Source organism: Pipra filicauda, unplaced genomic scaffold, assembly GCF_003945595.2.
Source record: "Pipra filicauda isolate LSUMZ 115617 unplaced genomic scaffold, ASM394559v2 scaffold31_size4109673_pilon, whole genome shotgun sequence".
NCBI lineage: Eukaryota > Metazoa > Chordata > Aves > Passeriformes > Pipridae > Pipra > Pipra filicauda.
In genome coordinates, this window is record NW_024104443.1 from 1,657,690 (window position 1) to 1,685,119 (window position 27,430).

Consider the following 27,430-nt stretch of genomic DNA (forward strand, 5'->3'; position numbering starts at 1 on the left):
GTGCTAAAAGCACTAATTACCAGCTCAGAGCTTGATGAAAAACACTATAAAAATACCTGCTAGTGAACAGACTGTACTAACACTCAAGACTCTTTTACTGTGGAATGAAGACTTTTTGCCTCTTGTTGGAATACTTCCTGAACTTTTGTCTACCATTTGCCCATTCTGTGTTAAGGTTTCTGCTTTCCAGCTACAGACGTTTTAAAATTTCTTCCTTCTTCTCCCTGGAACTGAATGTTCCCTGCAGGAGGGTACCAATGAGTCACAATTTGCTTTTCAGAGCAAGCAGTTACCAAATCTGGAAATACACTTTTGAGAACCAGATAAGTGCTCTTTGCTCATTTGCTTTGGTGCCACATCTCTGTCAATGGCTTTCTGCAACAAACATTACTGTAATGACCAAGCATCAAAATTGTTGCATAGTAACCTCCTTGGTTCTTTCAAATGGAATTTTTGGGGGACTGCAGCAAAATGGGTACATTCACTTAATTGGCTACCTAAAAACAAAACCTAGGTTATCTTTAGGTGGTGAACACTCAGGAAGGCATGTGAGCAGCTGCCTTTGTCTGTGGGCCTGAGAGATTGGCTGCTCACCTGTGAGTTCAACAGAAGGAAATGCCATGTCAGAAGTCCCCAGGACCAGACACTGCTTTAAATTAGAAGGCTAAAATTTACACAAACAAGATTTATCAATGCCTTCAGGAAATGGGTACTGCACTCTTCTACACATATTAGAAGACCCGATGGCCTGCTGTTTACATCTTGGTAATTAAACTATGTAGAAATTTGGAATGAAAAACAGTATACAAAAAACTTTAATTTGAAGAGGAAGGCACTTTCAGACAGTAACCTAATTTTAAAACATTTGATTCTGGAGCAGTTAATCCTCAGAATGCATTCCCCAGTCAGTTCTTCCCTCTCCTCCTGTTACAGGCTATAAATCCAATGAGGGAATTTTTCCTCCCTCTGCTCCACTGTAAGAAAAACAGAGTTCTAATGGGAAGGGGCAAGGGGGTCAATTAACTTTACAAAAGGTCTGGCCGGCAAAGCCGAATTCCTAACTAATGGCTGGAGTGGGGGGGGGGGGGGGGGGGGGGGAGTTTGGGATTTTTTGGGGTAGCTGTCCCAGCTCACGGGGGAAGAAGTCAGTTTTGCTGGGTTCTCTCTCTGGGACGGAGATGGGGTAGCTGTCTTGTCTCCAACTCAGACCTGCTGCGTTTTCATCGAAGAGTTTTTTTGCTCACTGGGAGAAAAAAGGAGGAGCCTTGAGACACCGTCATCTGGGAACGACAGTGAGTTCCATTGGGGGTGGACTGCTTTCCTTTCCCCCTTTCCTTCCACTGGGGGAAGGGTCCCCATTCTCTTTTCGGCTCCTCCCGCGACCCGAGACACCCCCAGACCCCCCTCCCGCGCGGTGACCGCCAGAGCCCGACAGCGCCCCCTGCAGGGCAACACCGAGCACTGCAGGCTCTGCACCTCCAGCGATCCAACAGCGCCCCCTGCCGGCCGGGATTGGAACTGCGCTGAAGGACAGAGAAGTGTTCATTCAGACTTTTTCTTTTGTTTGAAGGGGACTTTTTGGGTATAGAACTACTGTCCAGGGCTTTTTTGTGTGTTCTGTTACTGTTCTTGCCAACATACAAATATCTTTTAATAGAGGGTTGTTATTTCTTTTGGTTTTTTTCCACACTTCCTTGATTAAAGCCCCTTAATTTTGAATTTACAATTGCTGAGAGAGAGGAGTTTGGTTTGTCTCATAACTCATCCTCTTTAGCAAACATTTCAGTCTCTTCAAACTGAGCCACTTCTCTCTCCTCTCAAATTCTACACAGATGAAGGGATCTGCAGCAATCTCAATGCACAGCAGAAGCAGGGATGCCAATAAAAAAGGAATGTAGGAAATACAGCATTCCCACTGTGCCAGGCAATGCTGCCCTGCTATGGATTTCTAGTGCAGTGATTCGCAGATCAGTTGGATACAACTTTCCAAAATTGTACATTTCCACATTCCAGTCGTTACTCACATGGTCCTTTTCTGGGTGCTTGAGAAGAATCTCAAAACTCATCAGCAGGGCTGGAGCATTCAGAGCTGCAGCTCGTGGCAAGCACCAGTGCCTTGAATATATAAAGTGATACCTAAATAACTGGGTTAAAAGGGAATAAATCAGATTTCACTAATTCACTAGCTGATTGTTTTTGACAATTGATGCCTTTGATCTCTCTATGCCTCACTTCCCCCTTCAGTACAGAGTGAGTAGCACCATCTCACTTTCCAGACTAGCTGAAAAAAATATTCATTACTTTTCACAAAGCTGGCAGGCATAGTGATGAAAGCCCCAATAAAAAAATCCTTAATAAAATGAGTTCTATATTTTGTGCAGAATTTCAGTGATATGCAGTAAATAATACATGTGGTTCCCCACCAGACTGATTTTGAATGTCTGCCTAGTCAGAAACATCATCCATCACTCCCACGCATTAAAGACCAAGGAGAAGAGCAGAGCTCATAGTCACGGTATTATGCTGGCAATCTTAATTTTTTGTTTCAGAGTCTTAAATTCTGTGTGTTCGACTCCACAGGGAGCCATTAGGCATTTATTTTGGAGCATGCAGTGGTGCCCAGGCTTTCTCTGCCTCCCAGCTGGCACAGTCACATGGTGGCAGACTCAGCCTGTCTCCTGCAGGGCTGCACAGGGCTCGGAGGAGCTGCTGCCCCATTGGTTCTTCTGAGGCTTTTCTTTCCCAAACTATGTTCACAGCAGAATTTTTGCTAATTTTCAAATTGATAATTATGGAAGCATAAATATGTTTCTGAGAGCAAGACGGCCCACAGTTGTGTGAAGGCTGTGTGAGTGACCTCTCATGTGAGTCAGGGTACAAAAGTACTCTGCATCAGGTGGTTTGTACCACAGCTGCCAACTGTGGCAAACTTTCAGTACAGCTTTACAGCTTCCTAAGAACCGGGCACTTTGGTTGCTCAGAGCAAGATCTCTCATTCTCTCTGGAAAAAGGCCATGCCTCCAGTTCCTTATGCACAGTGTGTGACCTGAGAGCCGGCTTGAGGAAACGTGGCAGAATTGTGGGATTCAGTCCTTTTCAGTGCAATAATTTTTCTCTTAAGCAGCAGTCTTAGGATGTGCCATGGCTGAGGGAAGCAGTAACAAACACAGGGAAGAGGGTATCAAAGTATCAAACTGAGGATTGGAGTGGCCAGGGCAGGGTTCTGCCCTTAAAACCTAAATGATAAGTGGTACCAACTCTAGCCTCTTACGGCTGTTGCCTTATCCCCATCCTGCCAAAATTCTTCAGTTCCAAAGAGTAGAAGAATTAGGTTTCTCATATGTGTCAGTTCAAAAAATAAATGTAGCCTGTAATTAATAATAAATTCCCTAGTTTGCTGAACTGTTACCACTGACTATTTGCTAGGAAAAAAATTGTTCCGCTGCATCTTTAAAACAAAACTTGGGCACAGTGCCCTTGAAAAAGATTGCTTGTACATCATCTGTGTGTTTTTTAAAAAGTTGTACAATGAAATCAGACAGAGCTTCACTCATAGGATTTTGTGCTTCATATGCAACTAATTAGTAAGAAACACTAGTGGAATGGAGCTAAAGAAAGGAGCAGTTCAGCAAAGTGCCTTCATGACCTGTAGTATTTAAAAATAGACTGCCATGCAGCTCTCCCTTGTACCTTTCCAAATATGTGTGTAACAAAGCCAGTTAGATGCACTTTTAGGTTTTCCAGCCACCATGTCCAGAAGTTTGCAGGTTTTGCTTGGATAAGTAGCTATCACTGGAGATTTTAAATCCTCTACACTGTCAACTCCCCTCTTTTCTTCCGCCAGTAATGCTTAGCTATACAGATGAATCTTAATTTTTCATCGGTATTAGAGAGGAGTTTAAAGAGCAGTTGCAGAGTAAATTTTACTAACAAATTTTGATAATTTACAACGGAGAAAAATATTTTCACATTTAAGAACTATAAAAAAAGCCTAATAGGCTAAGGCAAATCAGGGTGCTAAAATTCCAGGGTTCACTAGCATCTGTTTTACACAGAAAATACAGTGGCCTAATTTCGGCTCTTAGTTTTAATTGACTTGAATATTTGGTTCTGGTGGGGTTTTTTTAATTGGTACATTACATGAATCCACACAAACTGTGAGCTACTTCATAACATAATCTTTCAAATTTTAAAGTATGTCCTAATGTGCATTTAAATAACAAAGTAACAAAGTTACTTTTGCATTGCTCAGCAGTGATCTGCTTTCCACAACCTGTACTGCTAATACATATGTAGTCTTGCAAATGAGTTCCCACACTGGTGATTATTACCTTGCCATTCAAACACACAAGTCCCTTTTCTGTAGCATGACCCAGCTTAATCCTAATCCTCTGTAGTGTGACAGACATTACTGACCTAAAGGTTCTGAGAAAATATAAATAAATCTAGCTTTGGCAAGCAAGAAGCTGTTGCAATTTACCACATTGATCCATAAATCCTCATTGACTCTACAGTGCACTGCTTGATTAGAAAACTACTTAATCAAGATGCTTCAAAAGGAATCAGTTTATACCTAATGCTACTTGGGGCAAGGACAACTGCTTAACTGGGATCATAATTCCATTTAATTGGGAAACCTTCAGGTGTCTTGGACAGGGACACTCTGTGCTGGGTTAGGAACTGGCTGGAGGGCCGGGCCCAGAGAGTGGTGGTGAACGGTGCTGCATCCAGTTGGCAGCCAGTCACTAGTGGTGTCCCCCAGGGATCAGTGTTGGGCCCAGTCCTGTTTAATATCTTTATTGATGATTTAGATGAGGGGATTGAGTCCATCATCAGCAAATTTGCAGATGACACTAAATTGGGGGGGAGTGTTGATTTGCTGGAAGGCAGGAGGGCTCTGCAGGGGGACCTGGATAGGTTGGAGAGTTGGGCTGATTCCAACGGGATGAGGTTCAACAAGGCCAAGTGCCGGGTCCTCCACTTTGGCCACAACAACCCCATGCAGTGCTACAGGCTGGGCACAGAGTGGCTGGAGAGCAGCCAGGCAGAAAGGGACCTGGGGGTACTGACTGACAGGAAGCTGAACATGAGCCAGCAGTGTGCCCAGGTGGCCAAGAAGGCCAAGGGCATCCTGGCCTGGATAAGGAACAGTGTGGCCAACAGGTCCAAGGAAGTGATTCTTCCCCTGTACTCAGTGCTGGTGAGGCCACACCTCGAGTACTGTGTCCAGTTCTGGGCCCCTCAGTTCAGGAAGGATATTGAGGTGCTGGAGCAGGTCCAGAGAAGAACAAGGCTGGTGAAGGGACTCGAACACAAGTCCTATGAGGAGAGGCTGAGGGAGCTGTTCAGCCTGGAGAAGAGGAGGTTCAGGGGAGACCTCATCACTCTCTACAACTCTCTGAAAGGAGGTTGTAGCCGGGTGGGCGTCAGTCTCTTCTCCCAGGCAACCAGCAGTAGGACAAGAGGGCACGGTCTTAAACTGCGCCAGGGGAGGTTTAGGTTGGATATTAGGAAGAAATTTTTTACAGAGAGAGTAATCAGCCATTGGAATGGGCTGCCCAGGTGGATTCACCATCCCTGGAGGTTTTTAAGATGAGACTTGATGTGGCACTTAGTGCCATAGTCTAGTAACCACAGCGGTGTTGGATCAACGGTTGGACTTGATGATCTTGGAGGTCTTTTCCAACCCTGTTGATTCTATGATCCTATGATTCATGGATGACACCTGTGCATTACAGTTCAGTGCATCATCCTCATGGCAGTTTGCAGTTGTCCCAGCCCACTCTCCCTTACAGATGGTTCAAAGCAAGGTGCCCAAAATTGCCCAACACTGCCTGCCAGTGGATTACAGCGACCTTCCCATTGCTCTACAGGATTTCCCAAATGTCAGACTATTTAAAATAGGGAGATGCTTAACACAGGACAACCACACGGAAAGGTGCTTTAGCTACTTGATCAGCCTAATTTTAATGAAAATATTTAGCCTCTACAGTAGCCAAGATTCCTGCATCTTAAATAGGTTTAAGGAAAGATTAATTGACAGTTCATCGAAGTTACTATCATGTCTTTTAGATCTTAAATGTGCAATTACATGTTGTTCATTAAAAAGCAGTTTTATCTGGGACAACTGCATAAGCTGAATTAAACACATGCACTCCAAATCCAGTAATCTGGATGAATAACCAGTATTCAACATTTAATACGATAAATAATATTAGCACATAGAACATAGAACAGGATGGAGGATGGTTTGCTGGCTTATTAAAACAAAAACAATTATTCAGAAAGCTTGTGTCTTCCTTTTTATGTGAATTTCTATTGCAGTATGAGGTCTCTGGTACATTCTTTTCTTAAGATGCAGCTTTAATAAAAGAAAGAACATTCAGTGCCTTCAAGCAGGTTCAGATTTCCTGCCGTTGTACCCCTATGAAATTAGAGCACGTAACTTGAGGTGCTGAAGTTTGATTGCTGCTGGAAAGTAGTTGGTTGCCTGTCAGTGCAGTTATTAAAAATCACAGAATGGCTTGGGTTGGAAGGGACCTAAAAGATCACCTAATCCTGTGCCCCTGACATGGGCAGAGACACCGTCCACTAGACAAGGTTGCTTAGCACCTCACTCAGCCTGGCTTTGAACACTTCCAGGAATGGAGCATCCACAGCTGCTCTGGGCAACCTGTGCGAGTGCCTCACCACCCTCATGGTAAAGAATTTCTCCCTAATGTCCAATTGAGTATAAAACCATTGCCCCTGTCCTATCATTATAGGTCTTGGTAAAAAGTCTCTGTCTTTCTAATAAGCCCACTTTAAGTACCAAAAGGCCAAAATGAGATCTTTGGGAAACCTTCTCTTCTCCAGACTGAACAACTCCAGCTCTCTCAACCTGCCTTCACAGGAGAGGCGTTTCAGCCTCTGATCATCTTTTTGGCCTCCTCTGGACTCGCTCCAACAGGTCCACATCCTTCATATGTTAGGGACCCCAGAGCTGGATGCAGCAAGTGGATGATCCAAGTGGGATCTCACCAGACCACAGGGGCAGAATCACCTCCCTTGATCTGCTTCACTTCAGGCATCCCAGGAATACAGTTGACACCAATCTCAGAATTCCAGAGAGCTGAGATTATGACTAACTCTCAGTTAATCTGTTTTAGCTTGTACTTGCAATTAAACTGTGTTTGTCTGTTTCCCTCTCAACAAAGCATTTTTTAAAACTGGAGATATGGATCAAATAATAATACTGTGAAAGCAGAGAACACCCAACATCAGATGGACATAATGTGAACTACCCAGATGTTACAAAAATACATCCTTACTGATTGCTTTTGAGAAAAGCCTGTGATCTTTTAGAACTGATGCCATATAGACCACCTATTACAGCAGTGCCACCACAGCTTTCTTAATTGCCGTCACTGAACTTTCTGTAAACTAGTGACTTGCCATCTTTGCAGACAGCTTCCCAACTACCTTATCTGTTTTCATTAACGTACAAGAAGATCAAGGCCACAGCTAAAAATAACACTGCATTACTTTCAAAAGTGAGAAAGAAACAGACTGTTTTCCTTGCAACATTAGGAAAATAGAAATCAGCAGAAGAGAAAGCAGCTTAAAAGTATGCACTAAATACATTTCACATGAAGCTGAGCCTGTACTCCAGCATTTCAGAAGGCTATCCTGGAGATTTTGCTTGAAAAGAAATCAGCTCGTCAAGGATTTTAAGTTTTTTGTTCAAGAAAAAGGAGATTTAGAGAATCTTGCTGGGGGAAGAAATCTTACCTTTCGCTACACTATCATTACCTTTCTTCCCCCAAAACCACCACCACAAGGAACCTAAAGCCTATTTTTCAATCCCAGCACCAGCAATAGCCTATTACAGCACCTGCAATAACGGTAATGAAAACTGTTTCATAAAACCCTGTGGCAATTACAGCTCTGTACAGTCTGCCCATAATAGAGGTTTAAAAGGACATTAATTATTCTCTGATCCTCAAAGTAGACTGATTAGTCATGGTGACGTACACGATGATTCACGCTCCAGATGACTCATACAGACAGAGTAATTATGTAGCAGGACTTCCATAAGTCTCTCTTCTTTCTCTTCAAGGAGAGAGCTCATTACAGGGCTGAGGGCTCCTGTTGTATGAATGAAAAGGAAGTGCGAAGAAAAAAGAAAACCAGTACTTCCAATCAGGTAGTATTAGATGCCTATCCTGGCTAATTTGCATATTTAATTTGAGACACAGGTTTCCTCTTAGCTCTGACCATGTTTTATTAAGCAAATACCCTGCAGTTTTATTATACAAAATTCCTCTTTAAATGTTTAAGCTTGACTTTGTACATGTATGTTGATTATTAGTCTTAAGAAAAAAACCCAAAAAACAAAACAAAAAAATCCCCCTGTGACATAGCAAAATATTTCTTCAGCTTCCATACAAAATAGCATTTTTTTTCTCTGCTGGTAGAACACATTAAAATTTTTACTCTATTAAGTGGCCTGTGTAACTTTTACAAAAGTTGGATACAAAAAAAAAAGTAAGCAAAAATTCCAATATACACTCCAACAGCTAATGCTCTGCGAATACTTTATTACACAAATTACATTCAGCTTCTCAAAATAGTGTTCTGACAGTGATACAATCTAAAAATAAGACATTCCAGAAACACATCAAGTTAGGAAGAAGAAAAAAATTAAATAGAGACTTTTTTCTTTCCTTCAATGCAATATAATGTTAGTGATTTTAAAAAAATAGAAGAAGACTTAGCAGCTTCATTTTCTTGTGGCACTGTATTTTCTCTGTACTGCAACAGGTTAAGGACGTTGAAGAGGAAAGGCACAAAACACAAATTGGCAACTGAATAATTACGGGAAAACTATTTTGATGAAGCAGATAGTAAGACTTATTTACAAGATCCCCATATTTGATGATAAAATACTACTGCTTTAAATCAGTCCTGTAATTAGAAGACTTTGCTTTATTAAGATGTTCACATAAAAACCAACGGCACTGATATGGAACTTCCATACACTGCTCCACTTAAAAAACATAACCAAACCAAACAAAACTTAAAGGAACCAGTGTACAGCCCCACAGAGACTAGAACAGTTTACAATTAAATACACAAAATCTTAAACGTGCTTAAGGGAAAAGGAATCCGACATTCTGGGTTGATTGTATAATGGGAGAACTCAAAGGCTGGTTTCAGGATGATGAAGGTGCTGGTGGGAGTGGAGATGCTGAACACTCTTCCTCAGAATCTGTGCCATCATCTTCATCTTTCTCTTGATCACTCCCCTCTGTGCTCAGTCGGTCAAACCCTTTTCGGCTGTAGCCTTTGTGACTTGCAAAGAAGTTCCCAAGGTTAATGCCACCACCACCTTTCCCTGTGGAAAGGAAAGGCTTTATTGCAAGGTTTGTAGGAGGGGAATCAAAATCTATCTACTAATTTAACAGTATAGTGGTGGCCTTCCAGAAACTGTTTTTAAAGATCAGCACGTGATCCACAAACACTAAGTATAGATATCATGACAGAAGAAGGAAATTCATATTTGAAGTAGAAGTTTCAAACTATTTTTTTCAGCATCCATTGTTTCATTAAGTCTTTACAGAGACTACAGGTGTTCCTACTTGTTTGCCCATAGTCTCAAAATGCTTAATTTAATTCACCAGATCCATGACTACTTATTATAGCCACCTCCTTCCCGCTGCTAGTGACACATCTTCTTTGGTAGGCAGATAATGACAGATTAAAGGTGTTGTAAAAGACATTTCCAAAACACACCTGACCTTTGCCCACAATCCTTCCTCTGAGAAAGTTCCACCAAATCTGTTATTCAACATGAATACAGAAAATAGCCTCCAGTTACTGCATTTTAAAAGATCTTCAGTGATGAGACTTACCTCTGAGTCTGCCTAAAATTCTGCCTGAACTTGAATCAAGTTTGTGTTCCTCATCAGCTGAAAAATAAGGTAAATTTAAAAAATAAGCTGAACTCCCCAACATACTATGATTAAATAATTATTTTCTGATACAAAGCACAGACATTCAAACAAATCAATCAACAACTCTGAGAAGCCAGTAGTGGCAGTATTGCAGTAGTCTAGAGTGTTAGCATATTTGATATGCTATTTAGCACAACTGATATACTAAACATCTTTGAATACAAAGAGTCAGGAAGCTGCACGCTGAAATTTTCAAATAAAATACATGAAATTCAGTTGCACAGCCTTGTTAGATTGCTGAATTATTGCTGAATTGCCTACTCTGTCACAGTAGGTCCTGACCAGTGGCAGAACCGTGTTATTTGTCTCTTCCATGTACATTTTCTTCTCTGGATGAGACTGTCTTGATAAAAACAATTTTGTGATACAAAATAAGAAGCGTAGTGATAAAACTTCTATTGCAATTTACCAATTTATGAAAAATAATGTTATTTTACAGTATGAATTAAGAACAAATTTACACTGCTTATAAGTACCAATTAAAGCTGTGGGAGCAATGGATGAAAGTGCACTATGGAAACATGTCTGACTTACAAAGTGCACTAGGTAGTAGTGAACAATAATATATAATCTCTTGTAAATGTTATCTGTTTGCATTTTGCTTATACCTCTGTAATACCCACAGAGTCTTTTGTTCTCAGCAATTTCAAGACCCCACACTAGAAAATCAAACTATGCTCAGGTATTAATATTTATGTATTCTAGACAATATAACAGGAATACATGGTGTTTCTGAGATAACAATTTTTGGCTTGACACCAATTATATATTTTGATATATGTTCTAAAGAAGTAGTGGCTTGAGATGCACTACTAAAGGCACAGGGGGATGCAGGAGTTGTGTGCACATGATTCTTAGTTCATGTGCAACACCACTGCAGCTGTTTAGGAGGGCAAAGGGACAGTAAGATTCTCTCTTCACACCATCATCCCTCAGTGTTCAGCAAATGTTTTGAACTGGAATAATAAAAGCCTATTCTCTAAAACAGTTACTCACAGTTACCTCCATAGACAGTTGTCTTCCTCCACCGAATAAATATTAAAATTGCCAGCAGGACAACAACAGGGATAATTAGAAGAGTTGTAATAAGGACAAAGGAAACTCCGGTGCTGCTGGCCTGTTGGACCAAGGTTTGTTTATCCGCATCCTTTAGAGAGTGTGTTGATTCTGGCTTGTTTTTCAATCTCACTTCTGCAACTGCTTCTGATTCTTTAAAAAGAAAGCAATTTCTGTATGTAACCCATATGCATCAAGCTACACAGAATAAGGCATTCTAGGAAAGATCAAGCTAGTTGAGTAAGTGTTGAGTAACAAGGAAACAAAAGATAAAGCCTTACAGAGACATTTTTGGCTCTTGCTCTTGTTATCCCAAATATAAGGCAGGGAGAGTCTGAATGATACCTCTCACTAGCAAAGATTCCCTCCCCTCTTCTCAAGTGGGGAAAGGAGAGGTGTCAGAGACAGTTTTGTCTTAAAAAGCATCCATCATTTAAAATACCAGAAATTCCTCCAAAGATCTACTTTTGAAATAGGTGTGTGGTGCAGTATCAGTTAAGTATCTCCTTTTGATAATAACACTTCCATAAAAAATATGGAAAGCTAGTATATGCAGAATGGAAAACTTTAAAGTTCTTTTAATAAAACTATGACAAAGGGTTAAATTTTCATTACTGTTACATCTCATGAAAGAACTTTGGTTCTGTAAATCTGGAGAGCTCTTGAACATTGCATCCAGACATTCCTGACTAATTTGTTAACTCTCCACCTACAAGGAGAAAAACTATTTCAGAAAAAAACCTTTATGCTGTTTTATGTGTGTATCCCATGGCTTTGTGATAACTTTTAGCGAGTAAAACTGCCCAGCTATATATTTTGATGTTGGACTGAACAGCGTGTCTTAACAAGCAGCTGCATCACAAACGCACTCTGAATCAAATCTGTTTTGATTCTGTATCAAAATTAAAATGAAGTTCTATTTTGAAAGAATAGCAAAAACTTCAATTTACACTCAACATCAATACAACTATAACAATATCACTGTTATTACAAGTACCAGGATAACAATGATACAGTGGAAACACACTGTCTGTTTAAGTACTAGTTATAGCCAAGGAAAATTTTCCTCCACCATCTTGGGCAAATCTATGGTTCTCCACATATTTTCCCCCATTTCCGATATTTCCACCCCCAGCAGTACAAGCATTAGTGACAGTCTGTCAACCAGGATGCTGTGAGAGTGCAGGCCACACCTGCCCATTTATTAAGCAGAGGCTGCCACAAAGTCCATTGGCTCTTTTATTCCAGTGGAGTTGAAAGATGTTAATTTCAGTCTACCTACTCTAATCAGTTTTAGAGATTGTTACTTAAAACCTTTTTCTCACCCTGGTGATAATATTGTATTTTTAATCTGTGACATTAGAAGGGTCAGCTAAAGAAGGCCAAAAAAGCATTAATATATCCCTGCATATACAGCGTGCTGTAATGCCAGCACTTCCCTCTTGAGTGCTTCAGGTGGGCTCATGTACCAACAGAGATAAAATAGAAGATTAACAGTTTTGGCAGTAAAGATTTCATTGTTTCATAATGTTAGCCTTCCTGATTCTACTTTCCCAGGCAACTATCAGCAAGACAAGAGGGCATGGTCTCAAGTTGTGCCAGGGGAGGTTTAGGTTAGATATTAGAAAGAATTTCTTTACAGAGAGGGTGGTCAGACATTGGAATGGGCTGCCCAGGGAAGTAGTGGATTCTCCATCCCTGGAGATTTTTAAAAAGAGACTGGATGTGGCACTCAGTGCCATGGTCTAGCAACTGCAGTGGTGTTGGATCAAGGGTTGGACTTGATGATCTCGGAGGTCCCTTCCAACCCAGCTGATTCTATGATTCTGTGATTTATTCTATATGCTTTCAATTGGCAATTGGGATATTTTGGTACCTTCCTCTGTCTGCATATACATGGCTAAAGCAAACTACACAAGCTCTGAATTTAACCAAAGAAAACCAGTTAAGAACATATGAACATTTTATAAAAGCTTTTATAAATAGTACCATAGCCTGGTACTGCTTTTCTGAAAGGCAAATGAACATTTCCTTTCAACATAAAAGACCTACGTAACAGAATACAAATGGCTGAAATTACTTTTCATCTACGTGAATTGCTATTTTACTTTTGTATTTCTTTATCTCCTTATATAGTTTCTACATGGTTTTCTTTTCATTTTTCTTCTTTGTTTTTTTTTTCTTTTTCTTAGTTTTCATGCAGATAAATTAAGAAAAAAGAATAGTAAATCTATGGTAACAAATCTAAATAGAAAAAATGGTATTTCTTGACATATGGTGTGACTGGCAAGGCTATGTACTGAAAGACTATACAAAAAGATAAAACCAATTGTCACTTCAAATGACCCTTTTTTGGTGGTTAAGGGTTGTGGAGCAGGGGGGAGGGTGATGGGGAGTAACTATCACGGTTATATTTCAGAGCTATTTCTGCATCTAAGGGAGTTTCCATAGATACCAATCTGGACCATACCAGATGGTGGTATGGAATTAATCCACCAGTTAAATTTTTATCTTAGTATCTGTGAAGCACTTGTCATCACCGAAAATGAAATGTTTAGATTGGCTGTAAAATGGCAGCTACCAGGTAACACTGTCACAAGCTGCTTTCCAGAGCCTCCTATGCCAACTCATGAAAATGAAACAGTCAAACAGTTAGTATTTTTCCCCTCCAACTTGGCAGAAGCAGCCCTAGTCTCTGTGAACACACTCATTCCTTCATTTCATTATGAATCAGACTAACCTTTTATTTCCTGTACCTCAATACCAGCCTTTTTAACTGACCGATGTTCCACTTCTGTAAAACAAAATCATTCTTCAGGACAACTGACATTTCAGAAGGACAGTCAGTGACATTTTTCTGTTAGCTTTCTCAAAGGTACAGCACAATCCTACAGTAAACAATCCCATCAGCACCAAGGAGAGTCAATATAAACCATTCAATAGCTCACAAGCCATGAGAAAAGAAAAAAGACCTTGATTCATGAAAGGTGCTTGCAATAATCAACTCATGCACCACAGAGACATTTTATGGGTATGTCTAAAGGTTCAGGGATTTCCACAAAAATAAAACTGTTCATTATAATCAAAATCACAATGGATTAAAGGCTGGTTGAATTCAGGTTTCTTAGCTACCTCAGTTTTATACTGCAGCAAAAACTAAAAAGAAAATTATATACAAGGACTTCTCTCATCAAACCTGTAATACTTCCATGATTATTTTATTCTCATGTTTCTCTGAAAAAAAGCCTAGGAGCGTTCTTGTTCAGTTTACTAGATGTGGAAAAAACAACATCCAGTCAGAATTACAATTTATCTGGTCCAGTCTCCTGTTATTAAGTGCTGTTGATACCAGATGCCCCAAAGGAAAATCCATGAATTATAGACAGACAAATACGGAATAACTAGCTTAGTCATTTATAGCAGTAGACTCATATTGGATGACTAACATCCTGAAGCCTAAGGCTTTATCTATCTCATAAATTTTTTATCCCATATAATGCAGCAGTGGATTATATTTTTATTCCTGTAAAACATACAACCCCTCTCTGAATTCTACTAAATTGATGTCTGACTAATCAGGTCCCTCTCCCTGAAGTCAGGCTGCTTGCCTTAGAGGTTACTAGATTAACACTGGTAAATGTTTCCTCTGTGTGGAAATAGGACTTCAAATTATACTAGAATAATTTTCTAATGATAAGTACTCCCAATGAAATGAATATAAACTTTAAGTTGACTTGTGTCTTCACTTCATCCCCTGGGAGTTTTCTATATGATAATCTCAAAGGAAGCAGTTGAACTCTAAGCAAATGATACGCTGAAATTACCAAAATGTCTTTGTTTAAGCAGGTACCGACATGACAAGGGATAGATCTAGCATAGGGCAAATGCATTTTGATCCCTTCTGTGACAAACAAACCCATGTGTTCAGGACTCTTCTTTGTCAGACCATTCAGCAATGCTGAAGGATGGTCTTCTAATGAAAACTGAGCAGCAGCACACAACTTCTGCCGGAAGAGCTTGTAGTGTAACTAAATCACTGTCACTAAGCCACTAGGTTCTTGGCCAGTGACACCAGGTAAGTGGTACTGACCCGAAGATACAAAATGTGAAACTGTGACATTAAGAACAAAAAGAACATACTTTCTGTGGATGCAAACTTCCACACGGCTCTGGCATGAACATCTCCAACGAACACTGTTCTGTCTTCTGAAGCAACAATATCATGTGGCATCTCAAAGCTCTGCGAAGACAAGCAGTCACAGGTCACCCATAAGTGTCTACATGCTCATGAGGCCTCCTTAACCCTGAACTTGAGACTGGTCATATTCATCCTTCCTTGGACTGGAAAATGCAGCAGGTGCTGGTGTGGAGGCCTAACATATGTGAAAGGAGAGGGATTCCATTCGTATTGAATGTTTGCCTTCTCCAGGGATAAAGACATGGAGATTATTTGATGTACTAATGCTAAAAAAATTTCTATTTTAATAATATTTCTATTCATAATAGTGCACTCAGTTTTATCCTGTGACATACACATTTTCAAAAATAATCTTGGTTTGAAGCCCAAATATTTAGTTTTTCTTGGAGTTTATATGCAACACAGCTATTTGCTATATACGCAGAAAAAATAACTCTCAGTAATATAATTTAAAACTGGACTGCAAATAAAGAGTGTACGTGTTACCCACGAGTGGGATTATTAACATTCATTCTTTAGTCTAAGAGCATATATGAAAATGGGATTAAAAAAAAACCCATAATTTTTATGTACAATATCGTATGAAGGATATTTAGCCTTAACTTCCACACTAGTATTCTGTAAAAAAAGGGATGCAACCATATAGTTGCATATTAACACTGCTTAGGAATATGCTCTATTTTTTGACAAATTACTAGCATCTAAATATATGTGTATTTCAATTCCTTCATTATTCTCTTAAATTAGCTTTTAAGAATGTCTGGAAGCAATTAAGTAGGCTTATCCTGACTGAAGGCATTATCTGTAGGAATCATCTTGAGGGTATATAATTTTCAAATGTATACCACATGTAGAAACTAAGACCCAAAACTCTACTGTCTTTATTAAATTAGTATTATAAAGAATTCCATTTGAATACCTTCTATTATAAAACACCTTATTTCCTGCAGTAGTCTTATGAAAGTTGGAAAAGTAGGATGTTACCAACGTTCTCATATATATAACTATATGCAACAGGCACTCTGTGTAATACTCTACCTTTCTAAGTGGAATGAAAAAATCAATTATTTCTCCAGTAGAGAAGTTCATCACAAATCCTTGCACTGGTTCTGCCTCTCCAGGATAAGGCATTCCATTAACTGCGAAGAGGAGACCACCTGCAACAACATACACTTGCCTTAGAACCCACATGCAGCAAACTGCAGTGAAGATGAACTGTAATAGTTTAGATGAAAAAAAGTCTAAGAGACAGAAAAGTAACTCAACAGGAAACTAAACTGCCAGAGGAAAGACAAGTGAGGTATAACACTTGAATGCCTGCCATTTAAGAGATGTACATTTAGTCCAAACGAGAAGAATAAGCAAAGTAAAATTTTACAGATTGGTTAAATGTACAAGAAATGTGAAAGTGTTAAAAAATAATTTGAAGAATACTTTGCTAAGGATGGTTGATCTGATAGGCAGAAGTTTTTTCAATGCATCAAGAGCAGAAAGTCAGCTTGGGAATCACTGGGACCACAAGAGGAAAAGGTGTGAAAGGTGGACTCAGGGATTAGGGGCCTGTGACAAAGAAGCTGGTTTCGGCAGATTTTTTTCTGTTTAATATGTTGGGAAGATTACAACACTCATTTTTTTTTCCTAGCAAAGAGGTCAGAGGAGCCAGCTCAACTGGAAGGTTATATGCAAAAGGTATTAGACAAGTTGGAGGTTAATAATTCACCAGGTTTAGATGGCATTTACTCAAATTCAGAAGGAAGCCAAATGGGAAATCACAGACCTTAGGACAAGTTAAGTAAACCAGCACTGCAAACAGCTATTCCTCCAGAAGACTAAAAGAATGCTGAATTAATGCTCACCTACAAGAAGGACTCAAAAGGGTGCCTGTTAACACATGTTAACAATTCTGGCTTCCATCTCCAGTAAGATGGTAGAATCCATAAAGAAGAGTAAGACGTGGGCAAGTGTGGCCTGTCAGAAACAAGTTCGTACAGCTTCTCTAAGGATTATGCCTCAGCTCTGAACAGGGAGAAAAAGCACAGAGCTAAAGCAGATTCTGCAGTCATACTTAGGTTTTCAGAAAACACTCGGCAAGGTAGTGCATCAGAGGTTATTAATGAATGTGAGTTATCACAGGGCTGAATGAAAGATCCATTAATGAACAGGAAGCAAAGAACAGGGCTTACAGACAGAGCTCATATAATTCTTCAGGACAGAGAAGTCTGAACAGTGTGATCTTGTAGGGATCACAGTCAGAAACAATTTTATTCAATAGTCTTCATCAGTGACCAGAAAAATGGGATGAACAATGAAATCAACCAGTCTGAGGAATATACTGAGTTCTGCAGAGTAGTCAAAAGCTTGATGATACTGAGAAAGTCTGGAAAGACTTTTTATAAGTGAGTTGTCAAACAAGGGGCAGAAGAGCTTCAGCAAAGACAAGTATGAAGTGATTCTTTTGCAAAAAAGTAATTTAAATCATGCCTACGTGATGTTTAAACTTGGAACTGGCAGCTACAGCTCAGGAGAGACATCTCCAAGCCACTACTGAAACATTTCTCAAATCTCTGGCTCCACGTACAGTGTCAGCCAAAATTTCAATAGAATGTCTGGCATCCTGAGAAAGAGAATTAGGAATGGAAGGGACAGTTGTGCTACTATGCAAAAACTCAGCATGCCCACATCTTGAGTACTGAGTGTTATCCTGCATCTCAAGGAGGTCCCAATGAAGCTGAAGATGCAAGAAGAGAAAGGCAACTACAAGGGGCTGCAAGAAGGGGCTTCAGCCCCTTCAAGGGGCTGAAGCAATTAAATGGCTTATGAGGAGGGACCAAGGTGGGATGGGGTTCTTTGGTTTGAAGAGGATAAGTCAAGTTGAAGAGGCACCAGCTTTGGTGAGTGTGGAACTGTTATTCAACTCCCAAATACTGGGACTGAGAAGCACTCAATGAAACTAGGTCACTTTTCCATATTAAAAAAAAATAAAGTAGGTAATGAACTTCTGGAGCCTGTAACCACAGGAGGCCAATGAGCCAGACAGCACAAGTCAGTTCAAAATGAGACTAAGAAAACTCATGGGCAATAGCTCTATAGAAAGATAGTATGAAGACAAGGTCAGAGTCTTCCTCCTAACACTGCTAAATAAAGGGCTTGTGGATGCATGCTGAGTAGGAGAGGAATGGACCACAAAATGCAGCCAGGCTTACACATCCTCCTCAGAATGCCTCTTTTGCTCCCACCATCAGAGACAGAGCCAGGGGTATCAAGTATCTCCTCTAGCACAGTATTTTTTTACATTCTTGGCAGATGCAAAAGAGATAACCCTGATATTAAATCTGAGGAATCAGGAGCCAGACATGCCAAAATTCCTTATCCAGTTTTTAACATTTACATTACTTTTAGAATCAGTATTAAAATCTAATCTCAAAGCTTAATACAGTAATTGTAATCTAAACTGTGATATTAAACCCACAATTTTTTCAAACTGTTTGCTTTCAGTTTTTCTGTTTCATGAAACCCAAAACCTTTCCTGGTAATTTGGAACATTTTAATTTTTTTTCTCTTCAATGGAGTTTGAAATGAATATTTTAAAATGTTACTGTTAGTAATAATATGCTATTATTAACTAATTGACTGTGCAGTCACCAGGAACGAACAAGATCATCTGCTTGTTGACATCACATTTAGGGAGTCTAATCAGTCATTTCTCAGAAGCAGAGATTATATGCAAGCTTCCCCCATCTGCGAGTAGGAAAACAGGTAGTTCTCAAATTTTCCATTGCATCAGGTCTAATTTGAAAGAGAATTAATATCTGCCCTAAGATAACATGACAGCACTCTTCATGAAATAACACTGAAACACTCTGACATCCTGGCACAGGAAATACTTGAAATCTGAAGAACAGGAAGATTACCTGGAACATATGAAACTGCAAACAACTCTCTTCCAAATGATTTGTGTTTGATCTCTCTTGTGAACTCCCCGGTCTCTAATCTGAAGCACTGAATTCGACCATTTTCCCGGTCTGCAACGCACAGCTGACTGAAGTCAGGGATCAGGGCTAAGCTGTGGGGGATATGAAACTGTCCAGGTCTGGCTCTGCCTAGAGAAGACTCTGCAATACAAAAGATCCAGGTTTGTGTTAAAGTATGCACTGAAATGATCGGTTTTCCTTAGAAACAGCAGAATGACAAATAAGGCAATATAGCACCAGGAAAAGACCAAGGTCAGCTTGCTTTCTTCTCCAGCACTTTTACTGTTTTAGGTAGATAAATCACAGTAGCCTACTGCAGTAAATCCTGAATTTATGAATTTGCTATTTCCCTATAATATTCAACATAGTTTAATGCCTGATACATAAATCTGAGTCAGGCAGAAATGTAATTATTCATAAAACTTAAAATAGATGGAATCATGGCATAAATCTTGCAAAAATGATAAAGGCTTATATTATTTTATTAAATGTTTAAGAAAAAAATTACTTTTGTGAAAGTCAGACCTTTTTCTTGATAAAATAGGACATGCCAGTGCTCATACTGAAAGCAAGCTAAAAAATCCCCACTTCTTAATCTCAGTAAATATATAACTACTAAAAGTAGCTGTATGAAGAGCCGAGAGAAAATCTGAATGCAATGACAAGGTTGAAATTCAGGTGAGGCCTGGATGGTATTTCAGTAATAGAAATTCATTAAAAAATTAACAGTAACATCAACAATCTTGTGGTTCATGACGAGTTTGTGGTAACAGCAGTATGGGTAAAGTGTCAAGAGCTCTGACTGTACCTTCTCCCCACTGCATCACGTACAGTCCGTCTGGAGAGAACTGAATAATTCGGCTGTTACAGTAGCCATCAGAGACATAAATGCTGCCAGTGATTGGATCCACGGCCACATCAGTTGGTTGACAGAAATGATTTTTGTCACTTCCTGGTTGCAAAGCCACTCCCAAGGTCAGTAATGGTTCTTTAACTTCTGTTCCCAGTTTGAAAACCTTTTTTTTTCAGTCAACAGGAAAAGAGAAGAGGTTTCAGTTATGGTAGGTGAAATCTAAGACGGATGACTGTCTAGGGAAAATAATCTATCACTGTGTGTAAAGTAAATTTATATACCAAACATAATCTTAATATATTGACTATAATATATATTACCAGTTTGTCAATAGTGTGGATTCTAGAAAATTTCTGCTTAAAATATAATTCTCCTGCCATTACAAAGTAAATGAGCTAGTTTCACATTCTACTTTTAAGTACATCAATAAGCAAAAGATGCAGCAGAAAAACCCAGAGGGGTCTTTACAGGCTTGAGAGGGGCCCAAGTGAACCTTGTGAAGTTCAATGACACCAAAAGCAATGCCCTGCACCTGTGCTGGGGCAGTCCCAGCCAAAAAATACAGGCTGGGCAGAGAATGGATTGAGATCAGCCCTGAAGAGGTGTTGGTTGGCCAGAAACTCAACACAAGTTAGCAGTGTGCACTTGCAGCCCAGAAAGGCAACTATGTCCTGGGCTGCATCCAAAGCACTGTGGGCAGCAGGTCAAGGGAGGGGATTCTCCCTCTCTACTCTGCTCTGGTGGGACCCCATCTGCAGTGCTGCATCCAGCTCTGGGGCCCCAACAGAAAAAGCACATAGATCCGTTGGAGCAGGTCCAGATGAAGCCACAAGATCAGAGGGATGGAGCACCTCTTGTATAAGGACAGGCTGAGTTAGGGCTGTTCAGCCTGGAGAAGAGAAAGCTTCGGGAAGACTTTATAGCACCTGCCAGTACTTAAAGGGGCTCCTTCCACTATACTTCAAAGAGACCTGGAAAGGGACTATTCACAAGGACATATAGGGACAGGAGAAGGGGGAATGGCTTTAAAATGAAAGAGAGTAGATTTAGATTGGATATCATTAAGAAATTCTTTACTGTGAGGGTGGTGAGGCACTGGAACAGGCTGCCCAGAGAAGCTGTGGGTATCCCATCCCAGAAAGTGTTCAAGGACAGGCTGGACGGGGCTTTGAGCAACCTTGTCTACTGGATGGTGTGGGTGGAATGAGGTGAACTTTAAGGTCCCTTCAACCCAGGCCATTCTATGATTTTATGATTTCTACATTCTATGTCCATGTAACAAATTATTCAACAGGACTATATTCCATGAAGTGCACAGGGGTGAATTTCTGCAGGCATATTCTAACGTTATTCTTAACAGGCTTAGATAAGCAATTTATGTTAAATCTCTAGGAAAACAAAAACACTTTTTTGTGAAATATTAAGGTCCTGGTACTAAAGTTTCAGACACATACCTGATGAAGGGCTACATCAGTGACCCAGTAGTTACCATTTTTATCTATACTCAAACCATGTGGTAAATAAAATCTGCAAGCGCAAATATAGAAGAAACAAATATAGAAGAACAAAGTTAAAATCATTTTTATGGAAGAAAATTATATAGATAAGAAGATTTCACTTTTTACCTACAGATCAAAAAATGCTGTACAAAATAACTACAGTTAATATTTAATGAAAAATACAGCTTTACAGGATAGAATTTTCTTGACAAGAGCATCTCAGGTTGAAATTCAGCTGATTTCTAGCATCTCACTCACGCTACCTTAGCATCTATGAGGACAATGTACAATACTCATGAGCTCTGCTTTCTGTTCATCTGGCTGGTAGATTAAATTGTATGAATTACTAGAAAGAAGAGGTGGTAAAGGTGGGAAATTATTTCTATTAGTTGTTTATTTTATATTTACTTATTTATTTATTTATCTATTTAAATAAACTCAGAGGCTATAATTGTACAATGTAATATAAACCACATGAAAATGGGTTTAGGAACTCTTTGGTGTAAAATATACAGAAATATTAGTTCAATTCATAAAAGCAAAAAAACCCAAACTTACAGACTTTTGCCTGTGGAATGGAGCAGTTTTGCATTACTTGGATTCAGCACAAGAATCGTGTTCTGTTCAATTGGTCCAAGACCTCTTTGTTGATAAACAAATTTGCTGTCAAAAGAACTACACAAAAACAGTGGAATAGAAAGCCAGCATTAGAAAAATATACATACAACTTATGAAAGTCGAGTTTTGTAGTTCAATTCCAGTGGGGGGTTATTGGATTGGTTTTTTCTTTAGATATAAGCCTTATTACATCACTTGAGAGAGTTAATAGCATTGTATGTCTGCATTTCCTACTGAGGTTATGACTTCCAAACTAAAGGAGCACTGAATCAACACAGCAAGAATTAAGAAAATCAACAATTAAAACTCCTCTTTTTTTTTTTCTCTGATTCTTTGCCGTGGCAAACCTGAAATGGAAAATCCAACCATGTAGCCTAAGAAAAAAAATATAACTCATGACCAAGGCATAAGTGCCAGTAAAACCAGATATACTTTGTGCCATCTAAGGCAATGTGTACCTGTTTGTGTGTTTTTTGCTTTTTCTCTTTTCAAACACAGTTTAGTATTTTGTTAGAGCTTCCTAGTACAAGATTCAGGTCTTATGGTTCTTATCCTTCTCTGAGTATGCTTACAGAAGATTATAGGATATGATGTGTATTTCTACCCCTACAACACTACCTGGAAAATATTAATAAACAACATTTAAGCATGTCACTATTTCAGACATAAGGAACCAAGACTAACTTTCCAGAAGACATTTACTAGGCACAAAAGTATCATACTTCCAAAAATATAGTTTCTGTACCCTTACAGAGAAGTTGGCTATTACTCTAACCTGTTAAAAAATATGTTCAGCGTTTAGTGAAGGTAAACAGAGTGTAAAATATGTTGAACAAAATTTAAGTCTAAATATTAGAAAATGGTATTTGACTGTGGATGACAAATGCATGAATACAAGACATATTTCCCACTCCCACCTTGTATTTTTAAATCCATTTGTTAATCTCAAGAGAAATCTAGCTATGATTGATGCTACATGGTAAACAAGAATATACTTTGTAGTCACAGAGAAGCCTATGAATAAAGCTATTAAAATGATATATTGTACAGTTCTAGCAGCTTCACATTTCCATAGCATTAAATATTTATATGTCTAGAATTTTTAATGTGGAAAAGCAATATTGGCTTCATATATAACCAGACAAATCTATGACACAATGTGTTTAAGCTTGTGCATAGGCCATGATTAAAAAATAATATTTAGATATTGCCATTACTTATTGTAACTATTTGTAACTATTTAATTTCTGGCAGAAATCACTTCTGATAGAATCCTTTTTTACTATGAATGGTTAAGCCCAAGGTGAGTTACTAAAACTCTCTACTGACTTCTCCTAAACACTGGTGCCATCATGCTATAGGGAGACATTGGATTAACGGTACTGGCACACAATGGCCTACTGGTGTGTACCTGCTTGTTTGACAACAATTGTTTTATTCTTTACCATCAATGACAGTAATCTGCCATAACAAGTTCTCTCGGTTTTAAACAGTTTTATTTTAAAAGGAGTCCAACACTGGTAAGGACTTGCTGTAGGTATGAATGACCACAATTGGAGAACCAACACTGCATAGACTGAACTAATCTTACTTTAATCTACACAGACAACCACAGAAAAGAGTATCAGTGATGGCAGATATTGTACAAAAAAAAAAACCAAACAGAAAACACAGTTGTATCTCTGGAGAACTGACTATCTAGACAACTTAAAATAATTATTGTCTTTCCTTGTTATGATTTCAGTTCTTAGTAACACTGCTGTCCAGACTTCTATTCCCAGCTCTCCTGGGAACTGAGTGCTTTCAGTGTAATAAGAGATTGTAAGGTATGTTATGCAAAGTGAACTCTGAAATGAGATTTTGGGAGTGATCTTCCATGCATCTTCTCCTAGAAAGGAAGTCTGACAGGAAGAACAACTGGCATGCTACAGAGTCACAGTCACTCTTCCTCCCAGCATTTGAGACCAATTTCCAGGCAGTCAATGTTCCTTTGTTTTAACTGACAAATAAGAACACAAACAATGCTGACTACTTGTAGCTTAAAAGGAGCAAGATCAAAACCAAGACCAGAATAACTGAACACCTTATGTCATATTGCTCTGCATCATGGTTTTCTAATAGGTTCTGAACTTTGATATTGAAGGACAAGTAAAATCTGCTGCATATTCACTATTTCCAATTTCCAACCTCAATGTAATCCCACAGATTCTACTGTGGATTACAGAAGTTTCTACTTCTCAGCTGGCCATTTCATACTAATACAAACAAATTATTGCTAAATTTACCATCCTTCTGGTGGGCTACCTATTAAATTTAGACAGACCACCTGACTTCATAAAACCTGAAAGCATAACCCTGAGCTCTATTCTTGATCAATATCCATTACCATTGTGGTACTGTGCTCAGCCTGAATTTACCTGCCTATCTTGTTAAGAATGCAGTAACAAGAATGTAGCCCATATTCTTTAATATATTCTTTATAAATTCCATGAAGAGGATATATTTTTCATCATAAAATGCAAAATAACTTCCAACTGATTCATTGCTTAGACACCTGAATAGTTCTGGTTTGTTTCATTCTGCCCAGCACATGCTGCATATAGCAAGGACTGTTCCAAAAGTGAGGAGACAATGTGGTAGAAGAATTTGACTTATTTAAGATGACTTTTTTTTTTTAATCAGGAGCAGAAGTAATGCTACCGCCACTGCAAAGCTGCTACTATATTACAGGGCTTGTCACTGCATAACTGCTTTTCTAAAGCAGACAGAAGTTACCTTGAATGTACAACAGCACATTCAACCAGCTATATTTAGTGAAACAAGGATCTACCTTTTGTGGCAGATGTTAATAATGCCTTGGAAACATTTGTGCATAGCCTAACAGCACAGATAATTTTTGTTTTATTTGCTTCTATACTACGCAGGTGAAGCATTGAAACAGAAAATAAATTCTGGGCTTTCAGGCTATTGATTTATCACATTTATGATTTGGCAAGGAATATTATACTCAATTAACTGTATTTTCAGCTAATGATAAACGTTGACTTAAAAGCCTCGTAACTTCTTATGCCTCCCCCATATGACTGTCATGATAAACACCTTTCAAATACTAATCTTTTCTTGAAAAATGAGAACACCCATTAGTCCTTCCTTTTTCAGCACAAGCCATGAAAGGGACCCAAAACGATTTCTTATGTCCACGACATACCCAAAGACAAAAAGGAAAGGCTGACTGGGTGAGCACATTTTGTGTGCCTCTTCTCTGTGCCACAAGATATGGAACAACAGCTTAACAACCAACGTGTTTTCCCAATACATTTTAAAGTCACCATATTCTGTACAAAACAGTGATTTTAGTCTAGCTGACTTAAGGGCCCCTACCAACTGATTTACTGTGCTTCACAAAAAGAAATAAAAACCCCTAAAACTTGTGAAAAAAACCTCTCACGAGTTAGAATTTAATGTTTAGTCACCTTTACAGATGGCCCAAAACAGCAGCTTAACTCACATCTTACAGTGACTGCTGAGGACAAAGCTGAGTTAAGTGAACATGTAGTGCTACTGAGCACAGCTGGTAGGGATGTGGATTTCCAGACTACAGACCACAACTCTGATCATCTTCTGCAACCACAACTCAAGTTTTGTGCTCTGGATTGTTGCTATACCTCAATTGCCAGACACTCAAAAATACAAGTACCATTCTATTTTCAAATATTTTTTCAATTCTTTCTTCAGCAACACAAAGAACAGCACTCACATTCATGCACAGGAGGACAAAAAAACCAAATTCAGTATCAGCTTTAATGGAATACTTAAAGCCTGAGTAATACAAGTTGCATAATGCATTTTCCTTTCAAATTTTATAGTCTATATTTATGTCTACTTGAGCTGGAGAGATCACTGATGTATGAGAAAAATGTATGAGAAGTAAATTATTGCCTTACCTGCTGCATTATGTTATTTAGCTGAAAACCCAAATAACTTACTTACTTTCATAAAACACTATTCTAAGCACAATTTCTTGTTATAACATTGAGAATGCTGCCTTTCCATTTTTTAGAAACTATGTTACCTTAAAATGAATTCATTGGGATTTGAAAAAAACTCCTTACCAATTAGCCTTTTAGTTATGTATACGGAGAACAGATGCTTAGAGAGAAGATAAAACCTCACATTTAAAAAGGGTACTCCATAATATTATGTTACAGGCTAATAGTAATTCCTTCCAGTATCCTGTTACAATTTCATGAAAGTTTTTCAAACGTGTTCATATAAACACCTATAAAATTTTAAAGGTCAGAGACATAAGGACACTGTACAAATAAGGACAGTATTCTTCATTCAGAAGGGTCTGTTCCTAAAATAATATACCTTCGAGTATATTACTTTACAAACACTAGAAAAACAGCAATTTTAAAGTCTGGACATTTTTTTTTTGTTCGAGTGATGCTAAATGTAGCAAATTTTATCAAATGAGTAGAACAAAGTCTGATTTGAGAGAGTATCTTCTAAGAATCCAATTTTGTTAAGTGTACATAAACAAAAAGAAGAATGAGGATACACTGGAGCTAGCTGTGCTTGTCTTAAACCCAAGTACTAATAGCAGTACACCATACTAAAATATCACTCACCCAAACTAATTATTCCTGTTAAAACCCATGAAGAAGTAGGGATGATTAATCTTTGTGAATATCATATTAACATGGTCATACAGTTTAAGGAAGGACCTAATGTACTATGTTCTTTTCCTCTGGAGTCACATTCTTACTGCCTTAAGATAGGAATCCCATCATCTTGAACTGTCAGTCGCCAATTCCGTTCCGAGTCTCTGAAAGGCACTTTCAGCCAAAGAACTGAATTTTAAATGGAAAAAGAACTGTCTTTCCTTGAGAAGGTCTACAAACAGCACACACCAGTTTGACCTTCTAACTTGCCATTCATCAAGAGTCTCTACTTACTTTTCATCCCAAACGTGATCACCTCTGTGGAAGATAACAAGGTTATTTTCAGGGTCCAGAGCCAACCCAGAAACTTGGCCTAGTTTGAGGTCTAACCCAGGCCACTCCACAGCCTCTTCTATGTGAAAATCTGATGAAAAAAACAAATAAAACCAGACAATTATGTAGCATATTTATAAAAAAACACCAAACATGGTTAAGTGGCATTTGGTACAGACTACTGGGAATTACATGGACATTTTCTTACATATAGTATTTTCATTAATGCATTGCAATTTAATC

The 27,430-nt window shown here is 38.8% G+C and overlaps 1 protein-coding gene across 6 annotated transcripts in view; it reads right to left on the reverse strand.

Moving 5' to 3' along the window:
* Positions 1–8,245: 8,245 nt before the first annotated feature.
* The window catches only part of PAM (peptidylglycine alpha-amidating monooxygenase), a 126,438-nt gene continuing 107,253 nt past the window's right edge, over positions 8,246–27,430 (reverse strand). For 3 of the 6 annotated variants that reach the window (XM_027731882.2, XM_027731886.2, XM_027731876.2), the window contains 11 exons: positions 27,149–27,278; positions 22,131–22,247; positions 21,528–21,600; positions 20,029–20,236; positions 19,161–19,361; positions 16,288–16,406; positions 15,192–15,291; positions 13,792–13,845; positions 10,992–11,204; positions 9,894–9,950; positions 8,246–9,376 (listed from right to left, as the gene is read on the reverse strand). In XM_027731882.2, the coding sequence (XP_027587683.1) occupies positions 9,195–9,376; positions 9,894–9,950; positions 10,992–11,204; positions 13,792–13,845; positions 15,192–15,291; positions 16,288–16,406; positions 19,161–19,361; positions 20,029–20,236; positions 21,528–21,600; positions 22,131–22,247; positions 27,149–27,278 (1,454 nt within the window). In that variant the 3' untranslated portion in view covers positions 8,246–9,194. The remainder of the gene's footprint in view (positions 9,377–9,893; positions 9,951–10,991; positions 11,205–13,791; positions 13,846–15,191; positions 15,292–16,287; positions 16,407–19,160; positions 19,362–20,028; positions 20,237–21,527; positions 21,601–22,130; positions 22,248–27,148; positions 27,279–27,430) is intronic. The other 3 variants (XM_027731883.2, XM_027731879.2, XM_027731880.2) reach the window with 2 other exon arrangements.